An 18,114-nucleotide genomic window follows, 5' to 3' on the forward strand; every position below is an offset into this window, starting at 1 on the left:
TTTTTTTTTTTTTTTTTGATGTGGAGTTTTTGCTCTTTCTTGGCCAGGCTGGAGTGCAATGGTGTGATCTCACCGCACCACAACCTCCACCTTCTGGGTTCCAGCCATTCTCCTGCCTCAGCCTCCGAGTAGCTGCGATTATAGGCATGTGCCACCACACCTGGCTAATTTTGTATTTTTAGTAGAGACGGGATTTCTCCATGTTGGTCAGGCTAGTCTTGAACTCCCAACCTCAGTTAATCCGCCTGCCTCAGCCTCCCAAAGTGCTGGGATTACAGGCATGGGCCACCACACCAGGCCTTAATATACTTTCAAAACACCTCCACAAAGGGATCAATTGAGCCCAGGAAGTGGAGGCTGCAGTGAACCATGATCACACCACTGCAGTCCAGCTTGGGTGACAAAGCAAGACTTTATCTCAAAAAACCCCCCAAAAGCAAAAAAACAAAATACCTCCATAGAAAATAGTGATTAATTACAAAGGCAAAAAGAATAACTTCACAGTAGAGAAACTTGAATGATACTTTGTCATCAATGTAACAGGAGAAATGAAATTATGCACCACCTGATAGAATGCAATGCAAAGAACACAAAGAAGAAACATCAAACTCAAATTGAGGGTCATTCTACTAAATAAATGCCTTGTAATCTTCATAGGTATCAATGTTAAGATTTAAGGACTAAGGAACTGTTCCGTATTCAAGGAAACGAAACTTTATTCAATGCAAAGTGTGATTTTGAACTGGAAACTTTTGCTATAAAGGACCTCATGGTTCAATAGGAAAAACCTGAATGGGGTCTGGGGATGGCATCAGTGTTAATTTCCCGGTATAAATGATTGTATTGTGATTATGTAAGAGAATATATAGACTATACTTGTCTGTAGAAAATACACTTTAAAATTTTTGATAGTTATGGGCATCATGTCAGCAACTTATTCTCAGATGATTCAGGAAAAGTTCTTTGTATTATATTTGCAACTTTTCTGTTAAATCTGAGAAAGTTTCAAAATAAAACTTTTTTTTTTTTTTTGGGAGACGGAGTCTCGCTCTGTTGCCCAGGCTGGAGTGCAGTGGCACGATCTTGGCTCACTGCAATCTCCACCTCCTGGTGATCAAGCGATTCTCCTGCCTCAGCCTCCCGAGTAGCTGGGATTGCAGGCATGCACCACCAAGCCTGGCTAATTTTTATAGTTTTAGTAGAGACGGGGTTTCACTATGTTGGCCAGGCTGGTCTCGAACTCCTGACCTCGTGATCAGCCCACCTTGGCCTCCCAAAGTGTTGCGATTACAGGCGTGAGCCATCTCGCCTGGCCCTCCTGATCACATTCTATTCATTTTTTAATTTAATATATTTTACTGTCCGTGACGCAGCCCTCAGGAGATCCTGAAAACGTACATACCCTCATTTTTAAAAGGTCTCAAAACCTTACCAGCAGTTAGTCACTTTCTCATAAGCAATTAGTTACTTGCTTCTCTGAGATCATATAGCATTATGTTCACAACTCCATTATGGCCAGTCGTACTTTTTGAAACAGGGTTTCGCTCTGTCGCCCAGGCTGAAGTGTCGTGAGTGGCGCGATTATAGCTCACTGCAGCCTCCATCTCCCCAGCTCAAGCGATCCTCCCACCTCAGCCCTAAAAGAGGCTAGGACCACAGGCTTGCAACACAACGCCCAACTGCTTTTTGTATTTTTTTGTAGAGACGGGGACGGGCGTGGTGGTCTAGAGCTCCTGAGGTCAGTAGATTGTTCCGCCTCAGCCTCCCAAAGTGCTCCGCGCCCGGCCAATCATACCTTGTTAATAATCTAAAAATTTTCGGCTTCTATATGGGCCATTCATTAATTCATCAAGTATTTACTGTACATCTATTCATTGTCTCAGGTGTTCAGGATACACCTGTGAACAAGTTAAGATTAGGTTGTCAGGTAATTTATGTGGAAGGTAAATGAGAAACTAAAAACACCGGGTCATGGTAAGCGCTACGCATAAAGTGTATGGGTGTCAACAGTTCGAGATTGTAAGATCTGACAATGGCTTTCTGAAGTCCTTTGAACCAGTGAATCTGAACGCGTCTCGTAAGTGAAAACCAGAAGGGAAGACCTGCTGAGGTCTCCGAAACAGCCGATGCAAGGGCCCGTGGGGCAGGAATGAGCCGCTGTGGCTGGACGCCTGAGGGAGTGGAAGGTCTGTGAAGCCGAAAAGCCTAGGTGTGGGCGTCCCAGATGGCTGTTCACAAATGCCGCTGGGGGTGGAGGGTCTGAGGGAAAGCCGGCCCGAGGCACTCGATACCCTAGACACGCTTTCCCCTCGGCACTTCTCGCACCAGACCTTTTCCCTTCAGCGGAGGCAGGCTATGACACAGAACCCACCTGCGGTTGTTGACCGCATAACGATTCGACGTCGGTAGCGAGGAAAGAGCAAGGCTCAAATACCGGCACTCACTAAGGGAGAACGGAGCCTACAGAGGATGGCGGAAGAGGCGGCTGGACGTGCTAGTGCAAGGTACGCCCGCACGGGTGCTGCGTATGCGTATGCGCGGGCTCGCGTCGGATGCGGCGCCAGTCCCGAGAGGGGCGGGGCTGGGCGTCCGCACCGGAAGGGGATTGGCTGGGCGGGGCCGGGAAGCGGCAGTGGCGGCTACGCGCGCGCGGGCGCGCGCGGGAACGAACGGGAAACACCGCGAGGGCCAGGGTGGGCCAGGCTGCGGGGACGACGGGCTGCGACGATGGCCGCAGCGGCGGGCGGCAGCGGGCCTGGGGCAGCAGTAGGCGCCACGGGCTCGGGGACCGCGGCGGTAGCCGCAGGCCTAGCCGTTTATCGTCGGAAGGATGGGGGTCCGGCCACCAAGTTTTGGGAGAGCCCNGACGACGGGCTGCGACGATGGCCGCAGCGGCGGGCGGCAGCGGGCCTGGGGCAGCAGTAGGCGCCACGGGCTCGGGGACCGCGGCGGTAGCCGCAGGCCTAGCCGTTTATCGTCGGAAGGATGGGGGTCCGGCCACCAAGTTTTGGGAGAGCCCGGAGACGGTGTCCCAGCTGGATTCGGTGCGGGTCTGGCTGGGCAAGCACTACAAGAAGGTGGGTTCGCGCGCCCATGGGGGCCGGGAGACCACGCGACTGGGGCCGGAGGCGGCAGCTGGCCTCGCGGGCCTCGGGCCTCCCCTCCCCCCCGCACGCCACGAGGGACAACAAAGGCAGGCGCCGGGCCCGCCACGCCCCCGCCGCCCGATCTGGGAGCCCGCGCGCCGGTGGCCTGACGGGTCAGGCGCTAGTTCTTCTGAGCCCACGCACCCCTGGCTAAAGCCCCTGCTCAGTCTCGTGTGCCAGAGCAGGGCGAGCTCAGCCACTAGGCGAGTGTGACTCTCTCTCTTTTGTCAGCTGCCTTAGGTGTATGAACAATGATCCCTAAAGACCGAGCAAGCGTAGTAAAAGCCGCTTCAAGTTTTGTTTAGAGCGTATTCAAAGTCTCGAGGGGGTTTGCTACCTGTTGTTGATTTGCTAAACGACTGGGATGATTGTATTCGTTAATTACTAACAGGTAATATGAATTCTAGGATGGGTGAGAACTATTAACGACGGTTTCTACCTCATTGTGCTTCTGGTTCTGTGTGGCGTGAGAGTTAATGTTCACTTGTAGGTAAAGTGTTCTTTAGGGAGGCCTTCCGAGAACCCAGTTTTTATTAGAGCACTTTTCTTATGTCACCTTTATTTTCTTCGTAGTGTTTGCCACATTTTGAAATTATTCATTTACTTATTTATCCTACCTTTGGAATGGAAGTTCCGCCGAGTCGGTAGTTTTCAAAGTTTTGACTTAATCCCTTGTTTATAACAAATGTTTTTTTTTTTTTTTTTTTCAACTTCCCCTTTGTGTAAATGTTCCGGAGAACTCCCTTAAAGGGTGTAATGAAGCAGGTAGCCAAAAAGGCTCCCCAGCCTCTGAAGTTTTCCTATCACCCTGTTTAATTCTGTACTTTCTCCTATTGAGGATCATAGCACTGAAGAAAGGGCTTTGTTCACTGCAGTGTATCCGGGAACGTGGCTGATACTTAGTGCCTTACCCTTAGTAGCTGCTTAGTAAATATTTGTTGAATGAATGAAAAGATAAACTAGGAATCTATTTATTTGGCCTCTACAGCTCAGTGAAGCCTGTCAGTGTTTGGCAATTATTAGGCATGGGCAGGGATCTTGGGTTCCTTTGGCATTACACGTGGTACATTCGGAAATGACCATTTCTGGCCAGGCGCGGTTTGGGAGGCCGAGGCGGGTGGATCACCTGAGGTGAGGAGTTCGAGACCAGCTTGACCAACATGGTGAAGCCCCGTCTTTCTAAAAAATACAAAATTAGTCGGGTGTGGCAGCACAGGCCTGTAATCCCAGCTACTCGGGAGGCTGAGGCAGGAGAATAGCTTGAACCTAGGAGGCAGAGGCTGCAGTGAGCCGAGACCGCACCATTACACTCCAGCCTGGGTAATAGAGTAAGACTCTGTCACAAAAAACAAAAACAAACAAACAAAAAACAAAACCCAGAAATGACCATTTCTTTCTTTCTTTTTTATTTTGAAGGTCAGCTAGGAAAAATTACATTTCTTATCTGAAGTTTGAGGAAGTGAGAGACAGTAATTATATTTTTAGGTGCTTGGACGCCCTCCCTGAAATTATATTTAGACTCTAGATTTTTAGTAATATTGCCCTTTCTTACACAGTGATAAATTGGTCACTTTTATTTTATTTTATTTTGAGACGGAGTCTCGCTCTGTCGCCCAGGCTGGAGTGCAGTGGCGCGATCTCCGCTAACTGCAAGCTCCGCCGCCTCCCGGGTTCACGCCATTCTCCTGCCTCAGCCTCCCTAGAAGCTGGAATTACAGGCGCCCGCCACCACGCCTGGCTAATTTTTTTGTATTTTTAGTAGAGACGGGTTTCACCGTGTTCGCCAGGATGGTCTCGATCTCCTGACCTCTTGATCCCCGCCTCGGCCTCCCAAAGTGCTGGGATTACAGGCGTGAGCCACCGCGCCCGGCCGATCACTTTTTAAACGTAGGTAATAGAGCTTCCAGAAGTGGCTAGTGGAATTGAATATGTTACGAAAATATTGGTTAATTCTTTCTTATTACATTCCTTTTAGCCAATGCTTTGGGTCTTAAATTCAGTGAAGCTTCAACAAAGAAAAATAATCTAGAGACAATTCCTTTGAATATCAAGGAAGAGAGTAGAAAAAGGCAAATTTCAGTAATTTCTACCTCTCCATGCTGTTCAGTGTGCATCAGTTTGGGACCAACTACAAGAAGCTTTAGGCGTGGATAATCCTTCAGATATTTGTTTGGGTGGGTAGGGAAGTGGCTACAAAGCAGTTTGAAGAATTGCCCAGTAGTATTGAGACCACTAGGCTAATGTTGATTCACTATCCCTGAGACTTTATAGACAAAGTTGTCTTTGACTTCTCAGGACTTTGTAAAGCCAGAGTGTATTTGTACGGTCTACTGAGAATGAGAATCATGTATGCCCTAGGCCTGACAGCCAGAATCTTTTCAGTCTCTGGGTGTTAGTGTCGAAGTGGTGAAAATATTATCAGAAGGTTCTTTGCTTCTTTTCTACACAATGCATTTCTATTTGTGTACACATTGGTTTTAACTAACCGTTTCTAGTGCATGTAATACTGCATTTTCAGAGCAGACAACAGTTTCAGTCTCAGTAAACATGATTTTGCTAGTGTCGTTTTTAATTTATTTTTATTTTACTTTATTTTTTTGACACAGGGTCTTTCTCTCTTGCCCAGGCTGCAGTACAGTGGTGTAATCATAGCTCACTGCAACCTCAAACTCTTGCATTCAGCTCATGCGTTCAGTGAACAACTGAGCATTTACCGTGTGCCAGGTACTTAAAGTATAACTCACTTAAAATCCTCACAACTGTCCTAAATGATAGATATATTTACCTTCTTTTTCAAATGAAAGATACCTGAGACTTCATTTGGGAACTTTTATTTTTTTTTGAAACAGGGTCTCGCTCTGTTGCCCAGGCTGGAGTGCAGTAGTGCGATCATAACACACTGCAGCCTCAACCTCCTGGGCTTAGGTGATGTCCCACCTCAGCCTCCTGAGTAGCTGGGACTCCAGGCAAGAACCACCACACCTGATTAATTTTTTGTATTATCAGTAAAGGCAGGGTTTTGCAATGTTGCCCAGGCTGGTCTCGAACTCCTGAGCTCTCTGCCTGCCTCAGCCTCCCAAAGTGTGGGGCTTACAGGTGTGAGCCACCACACTTGGCCCACACTGACTCTTATTTGAAATATTTTGAGACTAATATATTTTTCTTTTCTTAAATAAAATATGATAGACTTTTTTTGATCAGAAGATTAATTGGGCCAGCTGCAGTGGCTCAGGTCTGTAATCCCAGCACTTGGGAATTCCAGGTGGGACATTCATTTGAGCCCAGGAGTTGGAGACTAGCTTGGGTAACATGATGAGACACTGTCTCAAAAAAAAAAAAAAAAAAAAAACAAAAAAAACACCAATTGTGGTGGCATGCATGTGTAGTCCCAGCTACTTGGCTGAGGAAGGGTCCTTGGAGGATCATTTGAGCCTAGGAGGTTGAGACTGCTGTGAACTGTGTTGGCGCCATTGCTCTCCAGCCTGGGCAACAGAGCAAGACCTTGTCTCAAAAAAAAAAAAAAAAAAAAACCAAAAAATTGTTTATGACGTCAAAATTAAAATTTATTAATTAGGAGTGAGTGAGTGGTTTTTTTTTTCTTGTTTTTTTTTCTTGAGATGGAGTCTCACTCTTTTGCCCAGCCTGGAGTACAGTGGTGCGATCTTGGCCTCCCATGTTCAAGTGATTCTCCTACCCCAGTCTCCTGAGTAGCTGGGATTACAGGCACCCACCACCACCCTCTGCTAATTTTTTTCATTTTTAATAGAGCTAGTATTTCACCATGTTGGTCAGGCTGGGCTTGAACTCCTGACCTCAGGTGATTCGCCAGCCTCCGCCTCCCAAAGTACCGGGATTACAGGCGTGAGCCACTGTGCCTTGCCTACATGCATTTTCATGTTTGGTAATTCGGCGGGATGATTTGGGGAAAAAAAATCTAATCAGAATTAAATATTTTATAGTTTATTAAAAATTGTACTCAGAATAGGCACTGTGACTCAACACCTGTAATCCCAGCACTTTGGGAGACCGAGGCTGGTGGATCACCTGAGTTCAGGAGTTCGAGATCAGCCTGGCCAACGTGGTGAAACTTCTTCTCTACTAAAAATATGAAAATTGGCTGGGTGTGGTGGTGCACGACTGTAGTCCCAGCTACTCAGGAGACTGAGGCAGGAGAATCACTCGAACCTGGGAGGCAGAGGTTGTAGTGAGCTGAGATGGGGCCACTGCACTCCAGCCTAGGCGACAGACCAAGACTCTGTGTCAAAAAAAATAAATACATACATAGAGACAGGGTCTTACCGTGTTGCCCAGACTGGTCTCAAATTTCTGGACTCAAGTAGTCCTCTAACATTGGCCTGCCAAAGTACAGGGATTACAGGCGTGAGCCACTGCACCCGGCCTATATTCACTATAGTTATTAAAGGTATAGGCCAGGCATGGTGGCTCATGCCTGTAATCCCAGCACTTTGGGAGGCCAAGGTGGGCGGATCACATGAGGTCGGGAGTTTGAGACCAGCCTGGCCAACATGGTGCAACCCCATCTCTACCAAAAATACAAAAATTAGCCAGGCGTGGTGGCGCATGCCTGTAATCCCAGCTGCCCAGGAGACTGAGGCAGGAGAATCGTTGGAACCCGGTGGGCAGAGGCTGCAGTGAGCCGAGATTATGCCACTGTACTCTAGCCTAGGCGACAGACCAAGACTCTGTCTCAAAAAAAATAAATATTTACCTGAGGCCAGGTGCAGTGGCTCACGCCTGTAATCCCAGCAGTTTGGGAGACCAAGGTGGGTAGATCATCTGAGGTTGGGAGTTCGAGACCAGCATGGAGAAACCCCATCTCTACTAAAAACACAAAAATTAGCTCAGACATGGTGGTACATGCCTGTAATCTCAGGTACTTGGGAGGCTGAGGCAGGAGAATTGCTTAAACCCAGAAGGCAGAGGTTGTGGTGAGCCGCGCCATTGCGCTTCAGCCTGGGCAACAAGATCGAAACTGGGTTTCAAAAAAAAAAAAATATATATATATATATATATATACACACACACACACACACGTACATGTTTACTTATATGTTTACATATATATGTATATTTACCTGAAAAGTTGATTTGGTTCCATCTGAACAGCCTTTTTCACAGACGTTGTCTTTTCAGCTATAGAGTTTGGCATTGTTAGTTATCTGAAAAATAAAGATTGTAGTTACTATTTTTGAGACAGAGTCTCACTTTGTCACCCAGGCTGGAGTACAGTGGCACACTCTTGGCTTGCTGCAACCTCTGCCTCCTGGGTTCAAGCAATTTTCCAGCCTCAGCCTACTGAGTAGCTGGAATTACAGGTGTATGGCACTCTGCCTGGTTAGTTTTTGTATTTTTTTAAGTAGAAATGGAGTTTGGCTGTGTTGGCCAGGCTCAACTCAAACTCCTGACCTCAAGTGATCCATCCCCCTCGGCCTCCGAAAGTTCTGGGATTATGGGTGTGATCCACTGTGCACGACCAGTCATTATTTTTTATGTTGCTTTACCTTATACAAAAAAAATGCAGTACATTATATGACTCCTTTAGGAAACCTGTGCTTATTAAAGATTATGAAGTTATCTTGTGGATTTGTACAATGTATTTTGTCAGTTTTGTAAGATATACTTGAAGCATTTTTTCTTTTTCTTTTTTTCGACAGAGTCTTGCTCCGTCACCCAGGCTTGAGTGCAGTGGCGCGCTTTCGGCTCACTGCAACCTCTGCCTCCCAGGTTCAAGCCATTCTCCTGCCTCAGCCTCGCAAGCAGCTGGGATTATAGGCATGCAGCACCATGCCCAGATAATTTTTGTATTTTTAGTAGAGTTGGGGTTTCACTATGTTGGTGAGGCTGGTCTTGAATTCCTGAGCTCAAGTGATCTGTCCACCTTGGCCTCCTAAAGTGCTGGGATTATAGGCGTGAGTCACTGCATCTGGCCAAAGTTTTAATTTTTAATTTTTGTAGGTACATAGCAGGTCTATCTCGAAGTTTATTCTTTTACTTATTTATTTATTTTTTTGAGACTGAGTCTCGCTCTGTCGCCCAGACTGGAGGGCAGTGGCACGATCGCGATCTCAGTTCACTACAACCTCCGCCTCCCAGGTTCAAGCGATTCTCCTCCCTCAGCCTCCCAAATATCTGGGACTACAGGCGCCCGCCACCACACCCGGCTAATTTTTTATATTTTTAGTAGAGATGGGGTTTCACTGTGTTAGCTAGGTTGGTCTCGATCTCCTAACCTCATTATCCACCCACCTCTGCCTCCCAAAGTGCTGGGATTATGGGCGTGAGCCACCATGTCCAGCTTTGAAGCTTATTCTTTTATTTTATTTTTTTTAAAGGTGGAGTCTCGCTCTGTCGCCCAGGCTGGAGTGCAGTGGCGCAATCTCACTGCAAGCTTGGCTCACTGCAAGCTCTGCCTCCCGGGTTCACGCCATTCTCCTGCCTCAGCCTCCCGAGTAGCTGGGACTACAGGCACCTGCCACCACGCCTGGCTAGTTTTTTGTATTTTTAGTAGAGATGGAGTTTCACCATGTTAGCCAGGATGGTCTCGATCTCCTGACCTTGTGATCCGCCCACCTCGGCCTCCCAAATGCTGGGATTACAAGCGTCAAGCCACCGTGCCCAGCCCAAAGTTTATTCTTAAGTAAAAATTAGGCTGGGCGTGGTGGCTCACACCTGTAATCATGGTGAGAGGCCAGGGCTGGCAGATTGCTTGTGTCCAGGAGTTTGAGACCACCCTGGGCAACCTGGTGAAACCCTGTCGCTACCAAAAAAAGCCCCCAAAATTAGCCAGGCATGGTGGTGCATGTGTGTAGTCCCAGCGACCTGGGAGGCTAAGGTGAGAGGATCCCCTGAGCCCTAGGAGGTTGAGGTTGCAGCGAGCCATGATCATGCCACTGCATGCCATCCTGGGTGACTAGGAGTGAGACTCTCTTTAAAAAAAAAAAAAAAGATACAATTGAGTACATATGGACACAAAGAAGGAAACGAAAGACACCAAGACACCAAGACACCGGGGCTGGCTTTAGAGAGAGGGTGGCAGGAGAGAGAGGATCAAAAAACTACCTATTGGTTACTATGCTTATTACCTGGGTGACAAAATAACCTTAACACCAAATCCCCAAAACATGCAATTACCTACATAACCTGCACATGTATCCTTGAACCTGAAATAACAGTTAAAAAAAAAATACTGTGTTGAGTATCACTAATTATTTACCAAATTGAATCTTATTATTGTTTTTTTTTTGAGACGAGTCTTGCTTTGTTGCCCGGGCTGGAGTGCAGTGGCGTGATCTCAGCTCACTGCAACCTCTGTCTCCTGGGTTCAAGTGATTCTCCTGCCTCAGCCTCCTTAACAGCTGGGATTACAGGTGTGTGCCACTACACTGGGCTGTTTTTTGTATTTTTGGTAGAGATGGGGTTTCACCATGTTGGCCAGTCTGGTCTCAAACTCCTGACCTCAGGTGATCCTCCTGCCTCAGCCTCCCAAAGTGTTGGGATTGCAGGTGTGAGCCACCCCGCCTGGCCCAAATGGAATATTATTGATTTATTTTTTTTGAGTTAGAATCTCACTCTGCTACCCAGGCTGGAGTGCAGCGGCGTGATCTTGGCTCACTACAACCTCTGCCTCCCGGGTTCAAGTGATTCTCCTGCCTCAGCCTCCCAAGTAGCTGGGATTACAGGTGCCCGCCACCACACCTGACTAATTTTTTGTATTTTTAGTAGAGACGGAGTTTCACTGCATTAGCCAGGATGGTGTCGATCTCCTGACCTTGTGATCTGCCCGCCTTGGTCTCACAAAGTGCTGGGATTACAGGCGTGAGCCACCATGCCCGGCCCTTGAATATTATCTATTAAAATTTTACTATGTTGAGTAAATTGGAGAAAAAGTGATTGGAAATTTTCACTTGAAAGTATACGGGCCAGGTGCAGTACTTTATGCCTCTAGCGTTTGGCCTCCCAGCGCTTTTTGAGAGGACAAAGTGAGAGAATCACTTGAACCCAGGAGTTCTAGACTAGCCCGGATAAGTTGGTGAAAACTGTTCTCTACAGAAAATTAAAAAATTAGCCAGGTGTGTTGGCACGCCTCTGTAGTCCTAGCTCTCTGAGAGGTTGAGGAGGAGGATCACTTGAGCCCAGGAGATTGAGGCTGCAGTGGCTGTCATCACACCACTGTAGTCCATCCTGGGAGACAGCAAGAAACCACTGTCTTGAAAAAAAAAGTATATGGTCCTTCAAAAACCAGGCTTGCTAGTTTTTGTTGCGAATTATCAATATAGTATAAGGCAGGGGAAAGGAGTATATAGTTTTAAAGTTTTATTATTTTTTTAATTATTTATTTAATTTATTTATTTTTTGGGAAGACGGAGTCTTGCTCTGTCACCCAGGCTGAGACAGTGCCCGGATCTCAGCTCACTGCAGCTCCCGCCTCCCGGGTTTACGCATTCCTCTCGCCTCAGCCTCCCAAGTAGCTGGGACTACAGGCGCCGCACCTTGCCGGATAGTTTTTTGTATTTTTTAGTAGAGACAGGGTTTCACCATGTTAGCCAGGAGGTCTCGATTCCTGACCCGTGATCCGCCCGTCTCTCGGCCCAAATGCTGGGATTACAGGCTTGAGCCACTCGCGCCCGGCCAGTTTTAAAGTTTTTAAAATTGGCCGGGTATGGTGGCTCACACCTGTAATCCCAGCGCTTTGGGAGGCTGAGGCGGGTGGATAACGAGGTCAGGAGATTGAGAACATCCTAGATAACACGGCGAAACCCCGTCTCTAGTGAAATACTGAAAATACAAAAAATTAGCCAGGCGTGGTGGTGAGCTACTCGGGAGACTGAGGAAGGAGAATGGTGTGAACCCAGAAGGCGGAGCTTGCACTGAGTGGAGATCGCACCACTGCACTCCAGCCTGGGCGACAGAGCGAGACTCCATCTCAAAAAAAAAAAGATAAAAGTTTTTAAAATTAATTATTTGAGACGGAGTTTCGCTCTGTCACCCAGGCTGGAGTGCAGTGATGTGATCTCGATTCACTGCAACCTCCACCTCTCAGGTTCAAGCAATTCTCCTGCCTCAGCCTCCCGAGTAGCTGGGGACAGGTGTGTGTCACCACACCCAGCTAATTTTTTTTTTTTTTTTTTTTTTTTTTTGAGACGGAGTCTCGCTCTGTTGCCCAGAATGGAGTGCAGTGGCGCGATCTCGGCTCACTGCAAGCTCCGCCTCCCGGGTTCCCGCCATTCTCCTGCCTCAGCCTCCCGAGTAGCTGGGACTACAGGCGCCCACAACCACGTCCAGCTAATTTTTTGTATTTTTAGTAGAGACGGGGTTTCACCGTGGTCTCGATCTCCTGACCTTGTGATCCGCCCACCTCGGCCTCCCAAAGTGCTGGGATTACAGGCGTGAGCCACCGCGCCCGGCCTTTTTTTTTGTTTTTAGTGGAGCTGGGGTTTCGTCATTTCGGGCTGAGTGATAGAAGATGACCCCATCTCAGAAAAATAAATAAATAAATGATTGCCCTTTTATATGCTGTAAGTTTCAATGGTAGCAGAAATTGTGTGCCCTTTGTCCTATGCATAGTAATTGTAGACTTTGCAGCTGATGTAATTTTGACCATACACCACTCATCTAAAAAATATTTATTGTAATGGAGACATACTACATTAACCTTGAAATGTCAGGTGGTAGTTCGAAAGTTTGCTCCAGCAAAAAAAAAAAAAAGAAATTCTCTCTTGTCCAACTGAAAGGCGAGTGTAGATGTTTTCTTGCTCGGAATTGGAGATTTAAAATACTTTTTGAGGCCAGGTGTGGTGGCTCATACCTGTAATCCTAGCGCTTTGGGTGGCCAAGGCGGGTGGATCATGAGGTCAGAAGTTCAAGGCCAGCCTGGTTATCATAGTGAAACCCCATCTCTACTAAAAATACAAAAAAAATCAGCCAGACATGGTGGTGTGCCCCTGTAGTCCCAGCTACTAGGGAGGCTGAGGTAGGAGAATCGCTTGAACCCTGGAAGCGGAGGTTGCAGTGAGCTGAGATGGTGCTGCTGCACTCCAGCCTGGGTGAAAGAGCAAGACTATCTCAATAAAAAAGAAAAAAAAGTTTTTTTTGAGTGTATTGGCTACTCAAAGTGATATTGAACATTTAATTGCCAAATAAAACTTTTTTTGTTTGTTTGTTTTTAGACAGAGTCTCGCTCTGTCGCCCAGGCTGGAGTGCAGTGGCTGGATCTCAGCTCACTGCAAGCTCCACCTCTCAGGTTCACGCCATTCTCCTGCCTCAGCCTCCTGAGCAGCTGGGATTACAGGTGCCTGCCACCTCGCCCAGCTAGTTTTTTGTATTTTTACTAGAGACAGGGTTTCACCGTGTTAGCCAGGATGGTCTCGATCTCCTGACCTTGTGATCTGCCCATCTCGGTCTCCCAAAGTGCTGGGATTACAGGCTTGAGCCACCGCGCCCGGCCAAATAAAACTTTTACATTTAACTCACTAATTTATGCTTTTCTTGTTGTGTTACCCATTGTTTTTCCTTGCTGTGAAGCTTCCTAGCTGATGTGTCTACTACTGGTTTGGGCTTTTGACATTCTTTACATTAATATGGATAACATTTTACTTTTATTCTTTTTTTTTTTTTTTTTTTTTTTTTTTTTTGGAGACGGAGTCTCGTTTGCCGCCAGGCTGGGAGTGCAAGTGGCCGGATCTCAGCTCACTGCAAGCTTCCAAACCTCTCCGGGTTTCACGCCATTCTCCTGCCTCAGCCTCTCCGAGTAGCCTGGACTCAGGCGCCCGCCACGTCGCCGGCCTAAGTTTTTTGTATTTTTAGTAGAGACGGGTTTCACCGATGTTAGCCAGGATGGTCCTCGATCTCCTGACCTCGTGATCCGCCGCCGTCTGCCTCCCAAAGTTGCTGGGATTGACAGGCTTTTGAGCCATCGCGGCCCCGGCCTACCTTTTATCTTTTGGTAAAAACACAGGAGATTTACCTTTGTGAGGTCGAGGCGGGCAGGTCACCTGAGGTCAGGAGTTCGAGGCTAGCCTGTCCAACGTGGTGAAACCCCGTCTCTACTAAAAATACAAAAGTAGCTATGTGTAGTGGCTCATGTCTGTAATCCCACCTACTTGGAAGACTGAGGCAGGAGAATCGATTGAACCCGGGGGCAGAGGTTGCAGTGAGTCAAGATTGCACCACTGCACTCCAGCCTGGGTGACAAGAAAGAAACTCTGTCTCAAAGAAAAGAAAAAAAAAAGAAAATTAACCATCTTAACCATTTTTAAATGCACACACATATTTGTTTTTGTAAGCTCCTTTATAGCACAGAGCGTGTCTCAGGCATCTATAAATTTCTCATAACGTAAGTACTTAGTAGGTACTAGGAAGTAAGCCAACATTTTCGTCTGCAAAAATTGTACTTGTTTTTGAATGCCTGTCTTTATCTTGCAGTATGTTCATGCGGATGCTCCTACCAATAAAACACTGGCTGGGCTGGTGGTGCAGCTTCTTCAGTTCCAGGAAGATGCCTTTGGGAAGCATGTCACCAACCCGGCCTTCACCAAACTCCCTGTAAGTACATCAACTTATTATTATTTGGGCATCCTCAGTTGCTGTACTTTTAGGTATAGCATTCGGCTTTTTTCCTTTGCTGCTGCTAGCGTGTAGAATTAAAAAAAAAAAAAGAAACAAAACCCAAGAGAACAATTTTAGTTATAGAATGTTACTACTTTTTAACTGTAGGAAGCTGCTTTTTGAAGAGGCATTTGACATTTGCATTAAATATTGCAGCAGTCATTGTGAAGACCTAACAATATTTTACTATGTTGCAGTTCCCTATCCTCTCGCTGTAAGAGTCTTCTCCATGCTTTCTCCTGATGCAGGTTTTGTGCCTAGAATACTGTTTTGTGGAATTTTTTACATTTTGTAGGTGAGATACCTTCTGAACTTGTTTGAGAATGTAATTTTGGTGTCCTTGCAATTGTGTGTTTTATTTTTGTTTTTACAAACAGGGTCTTGTTCTGTTGCCCAGGCTAGTTTGATCACAGCACACTGCAGCCTTGATCTCCGGGCTCTAACCATCTTCCCACCTCAGCTTCCCAAGAGGCTGGGACTAGTAGCACGTGCTAGCATGCACGTATGGGGGACTTTTAAATTTCTGTAGGGATGAGATCTTGCTGTGTTGCCCAGGCTGGTCTCAAAATTTTGGCCAGAAGGCGATCCTTCTGCATTGACCTCCAAAAGCACTTTGATTACTGACGCAAGCCACCACGCCAGCCCTTCTCTGCTATCTTTATTTTATTTTATTTTTGAGACAGAGTCTCGCTCTGTCGCCCAGGCTGCAGTGCAGTGGTGCCATTTCGGCTCACTGGAACCTCCGCATCCTGGGTTTAAGTGATTCTTGTGCCTCAGACTCCTGAGTAGCTAGGATTACAGGTGCGCGCCACCACACCCAGCTAATTTTTTAATTTTTAGTAGAGACAGGGTTTCACCATGTTGGCCAGGCTGGTCTTGAACTCCCAACCTCAAGTGATCCACCCACCTTGTCCTCCCAAAGTACTGGGAGTACAGGTGTAAACCACCACATCTGGCCTTTATTTTTATTTTTATTTTATGTTATGTTATTTTATGTTATTTTTTGAGGTGGAGTCTTGTTCTGTCACCCAGGTTGGAGTGCAGTGGAGTGATCTCGGCTCACTGCAACCTCTGCCTTCTGCGTTCAAGTGATTTTCCTGCCTCAGCCTCTTGAGTAGCTGGGATTACAGGCATGCACCACCCACCACACCTGGCTAATTTTTGTATTTTTAGTAGAGATGGGGTTTCACTATGTTGGCCCAGCTGGTCTTGAACTCAAGTGATTTGCCTACCTCGGCCTCCCAAAGCACTGGGATTACACGTGTGAGCCACTGTGCCCAGCCTGCTATCTTATACTCCTTCATTTATATTTTTGAACTCTGATTGTACAAATACTAGATTTTTAGGAATTGTCATATCTTTTCTCATAATTTTTGTCTTTGAATTCATTTCGGGTTTTGTTTCTAGCATGGTGTTAGCTACCTGTATGAATCTATCATCAGTAGACCTTTTTTGTGGGGACTGTTCTTGATCACTAAATCGTTTAACAACTTACTGATCTTTCAAATATAATTGAGAATAAGAAATAGTAGTCTGGGCATGGTGGCTTACGCCTGTAATCCCAGCACTTTGGGAGGCCGAGGCGGCCGGATCACGAGGTCAGGAGATCGAGGCCATCCTGTCTAACAAGGTGAAACCCTGTCTCTACTAAAAGTACAAAAATTAGCTGGGCATGGTGGCGGGTGCTTGTAGTCCCAGCTACTTGGGGGAGGCTGAGGCAGGAGAATGACGTGAACCTGGGAGGCAGAGCTTGCAGTGAGCTGAGATTGCGTCACTGTACTCCAGCCTGGGTGACAGAGCGAGACTCCATCTCAAAAAAAAAATAAAAAATAAAAAATAATAGGCCGGGCGCGGTGGCTCACGCCTGTAATCCCAGCACTTTGGGAGGCCGAGGTGGGCGGATCACGAGGTCAGGAAATTGAGACCATCCTGGCTAACACGGTGAAACCCCGTCTCTACTAAAATACAAAAATTAGCTGGGCGTGATGGCGGGTGCCTGTAGTCCCAGCTACTCAGGAGGCTGAGGCAGAAGAATGGCGTGAACCTGGGAGGTGGAGCTTGCAGTGAGCCGAGATCGCGCCACTGTGCTCCACCCTGGGTGAGAGAGCGAGGTTCCGTGTCAAAAAAAAAAAAAAAAAAATGGTGTTTCAGTGATCTTGCCGTAAATGTGTTTGCTTATGATGTTTTATGATCCAAAAGTTAAAGAAATTTAGTTAAATATATTGATGTGGTTACTTTTCTCATTTTGAATTATAATTGGGAAGCTTTTATTATTCTTTGGTTATAAAGGAATTCAGCTATGTGTTCTTTTAGTACTTGTATGGTTTCATTTTTCACTTTTTTTTTTTTTTTAAAATTTATAAAGATAGAGACAGGGTCTTTCTGTGTTCCCTAGGCTGGTCTTTTTTTGGAGACAAAGTCTTGCTCTGTCTCCCAGGCTGGAGTGCATGGTGCTATTTCAGCTCACCACAACCTCTGCCTCCCAGGTTCAAGCGATTCTTGTGCCTCAGCCTCCCAAGTAGCTGGGAATTCAGGCACCTACCACTACACCTGGCTAATTTTTTTGTGTTTTTAGTAGAGACGAGGTTTCACCATGTTGACGAGGCTGGTGTTTGAACTCCTGATCTCAGGTGATCCACACACCTCAGCCTCCCAAAGTGGTGGGATTATAGGTGTGAGCCACTGCGTCCGACCCCAGGCTGGTATTGAACTCCTGGGCTCAGGTAATCTTCCCGCTTTGGCTTCGCAAAGTCCTGGGATTACAGGTATGAATCAGCACACCCAGCCTTATTATTTATTTATTTATTTATTTATTTTTGAGACGGAGTCTCGCTCTGTCGTCCAGTCCGGAGCGCAGTGGCACGATCTCAGCTCACTGCGAGCTCCGCCTACCGGGTTCATGCCATTCTGCCTCAGCCTCCTGAGTAGCTGGGACTATAGGCGCCCACCACCACGCCCGGCTAATTTTTTTTTTTTTTTTTTTAATTTTTAGTAGAGACGGGGTTTCACCATGTTAGCTAGGATGACCTCAATCTCCTGACCTTGTGATCCGCCCACCTCAGCCTCCCCAAGTGCTGGGATTACAGGCGTGAGCCACTGTGCCAGTCCCCAGCGTTATTTTTACATTTAGCTCTCTGATCCATTTAGGATTTGCCCTGGTTAATTGGTGTGGGAAATGGCAGATCCATTTTTATGTTTTCCTTATGGTTATCTGGTTATTCCAGAAAAGTTCATTTAAAAGGTCTCCTTTTTCTCCACTGATTGGAGCTCAGCAAATGTTAAGAATTTGATTAGGTGCAGGGTCCTAAGAATACAAACAAATACTGTATATTATTTGTCCTCA

At 46.6% G+C, this 18,114-nt stretch overlaps 1 protein-coding gene across 1 annotated transcript in view; it reads left to right on the top strand.

Moving 5' to 3' along the window:
• The first annotated feature begins 2,676 nt into the window (after positions 1-2,676).
• The window catches only part of SMARCC1 (SWI/SNF related BAF chromatin remodeling complex subunit C1), a 198,641-nt gene continuing 183,203 nt past the window's right edge, over positions 2,677-18,114 (top strand). Inside the window, 3 exon segments of the mRNA XM_017855727.1 lie at positions 2,677-2,710; positions 2,866-3,077; positions 14,589-14,708. Coding sequence (XP_017711216.1) covers positions 2,883-3,077; positions 14,589-14,708 — 315 coding nt within the window. The 5' untranslated portion in view covers positions 2,677-2,710; positions 2,866-2,882.

Source organism: Rhinopithecus bieti, unplaced genomic scaffold (assembly GCF_001698545.2).
Source record: "Rhinopithecus bieti isolate Rb0 unplaced genomic scaffold, ASM169854v2 scaffold_39746, whole genome shotgun sequence".
In the NCBI taxonomy this organism is placed as follows: Eukaryota; Metazoa; Chordata; class Mammalia; order Primates; family Cercopithecidae; genus Rhinopithecus; species Rhinopithecus bieti.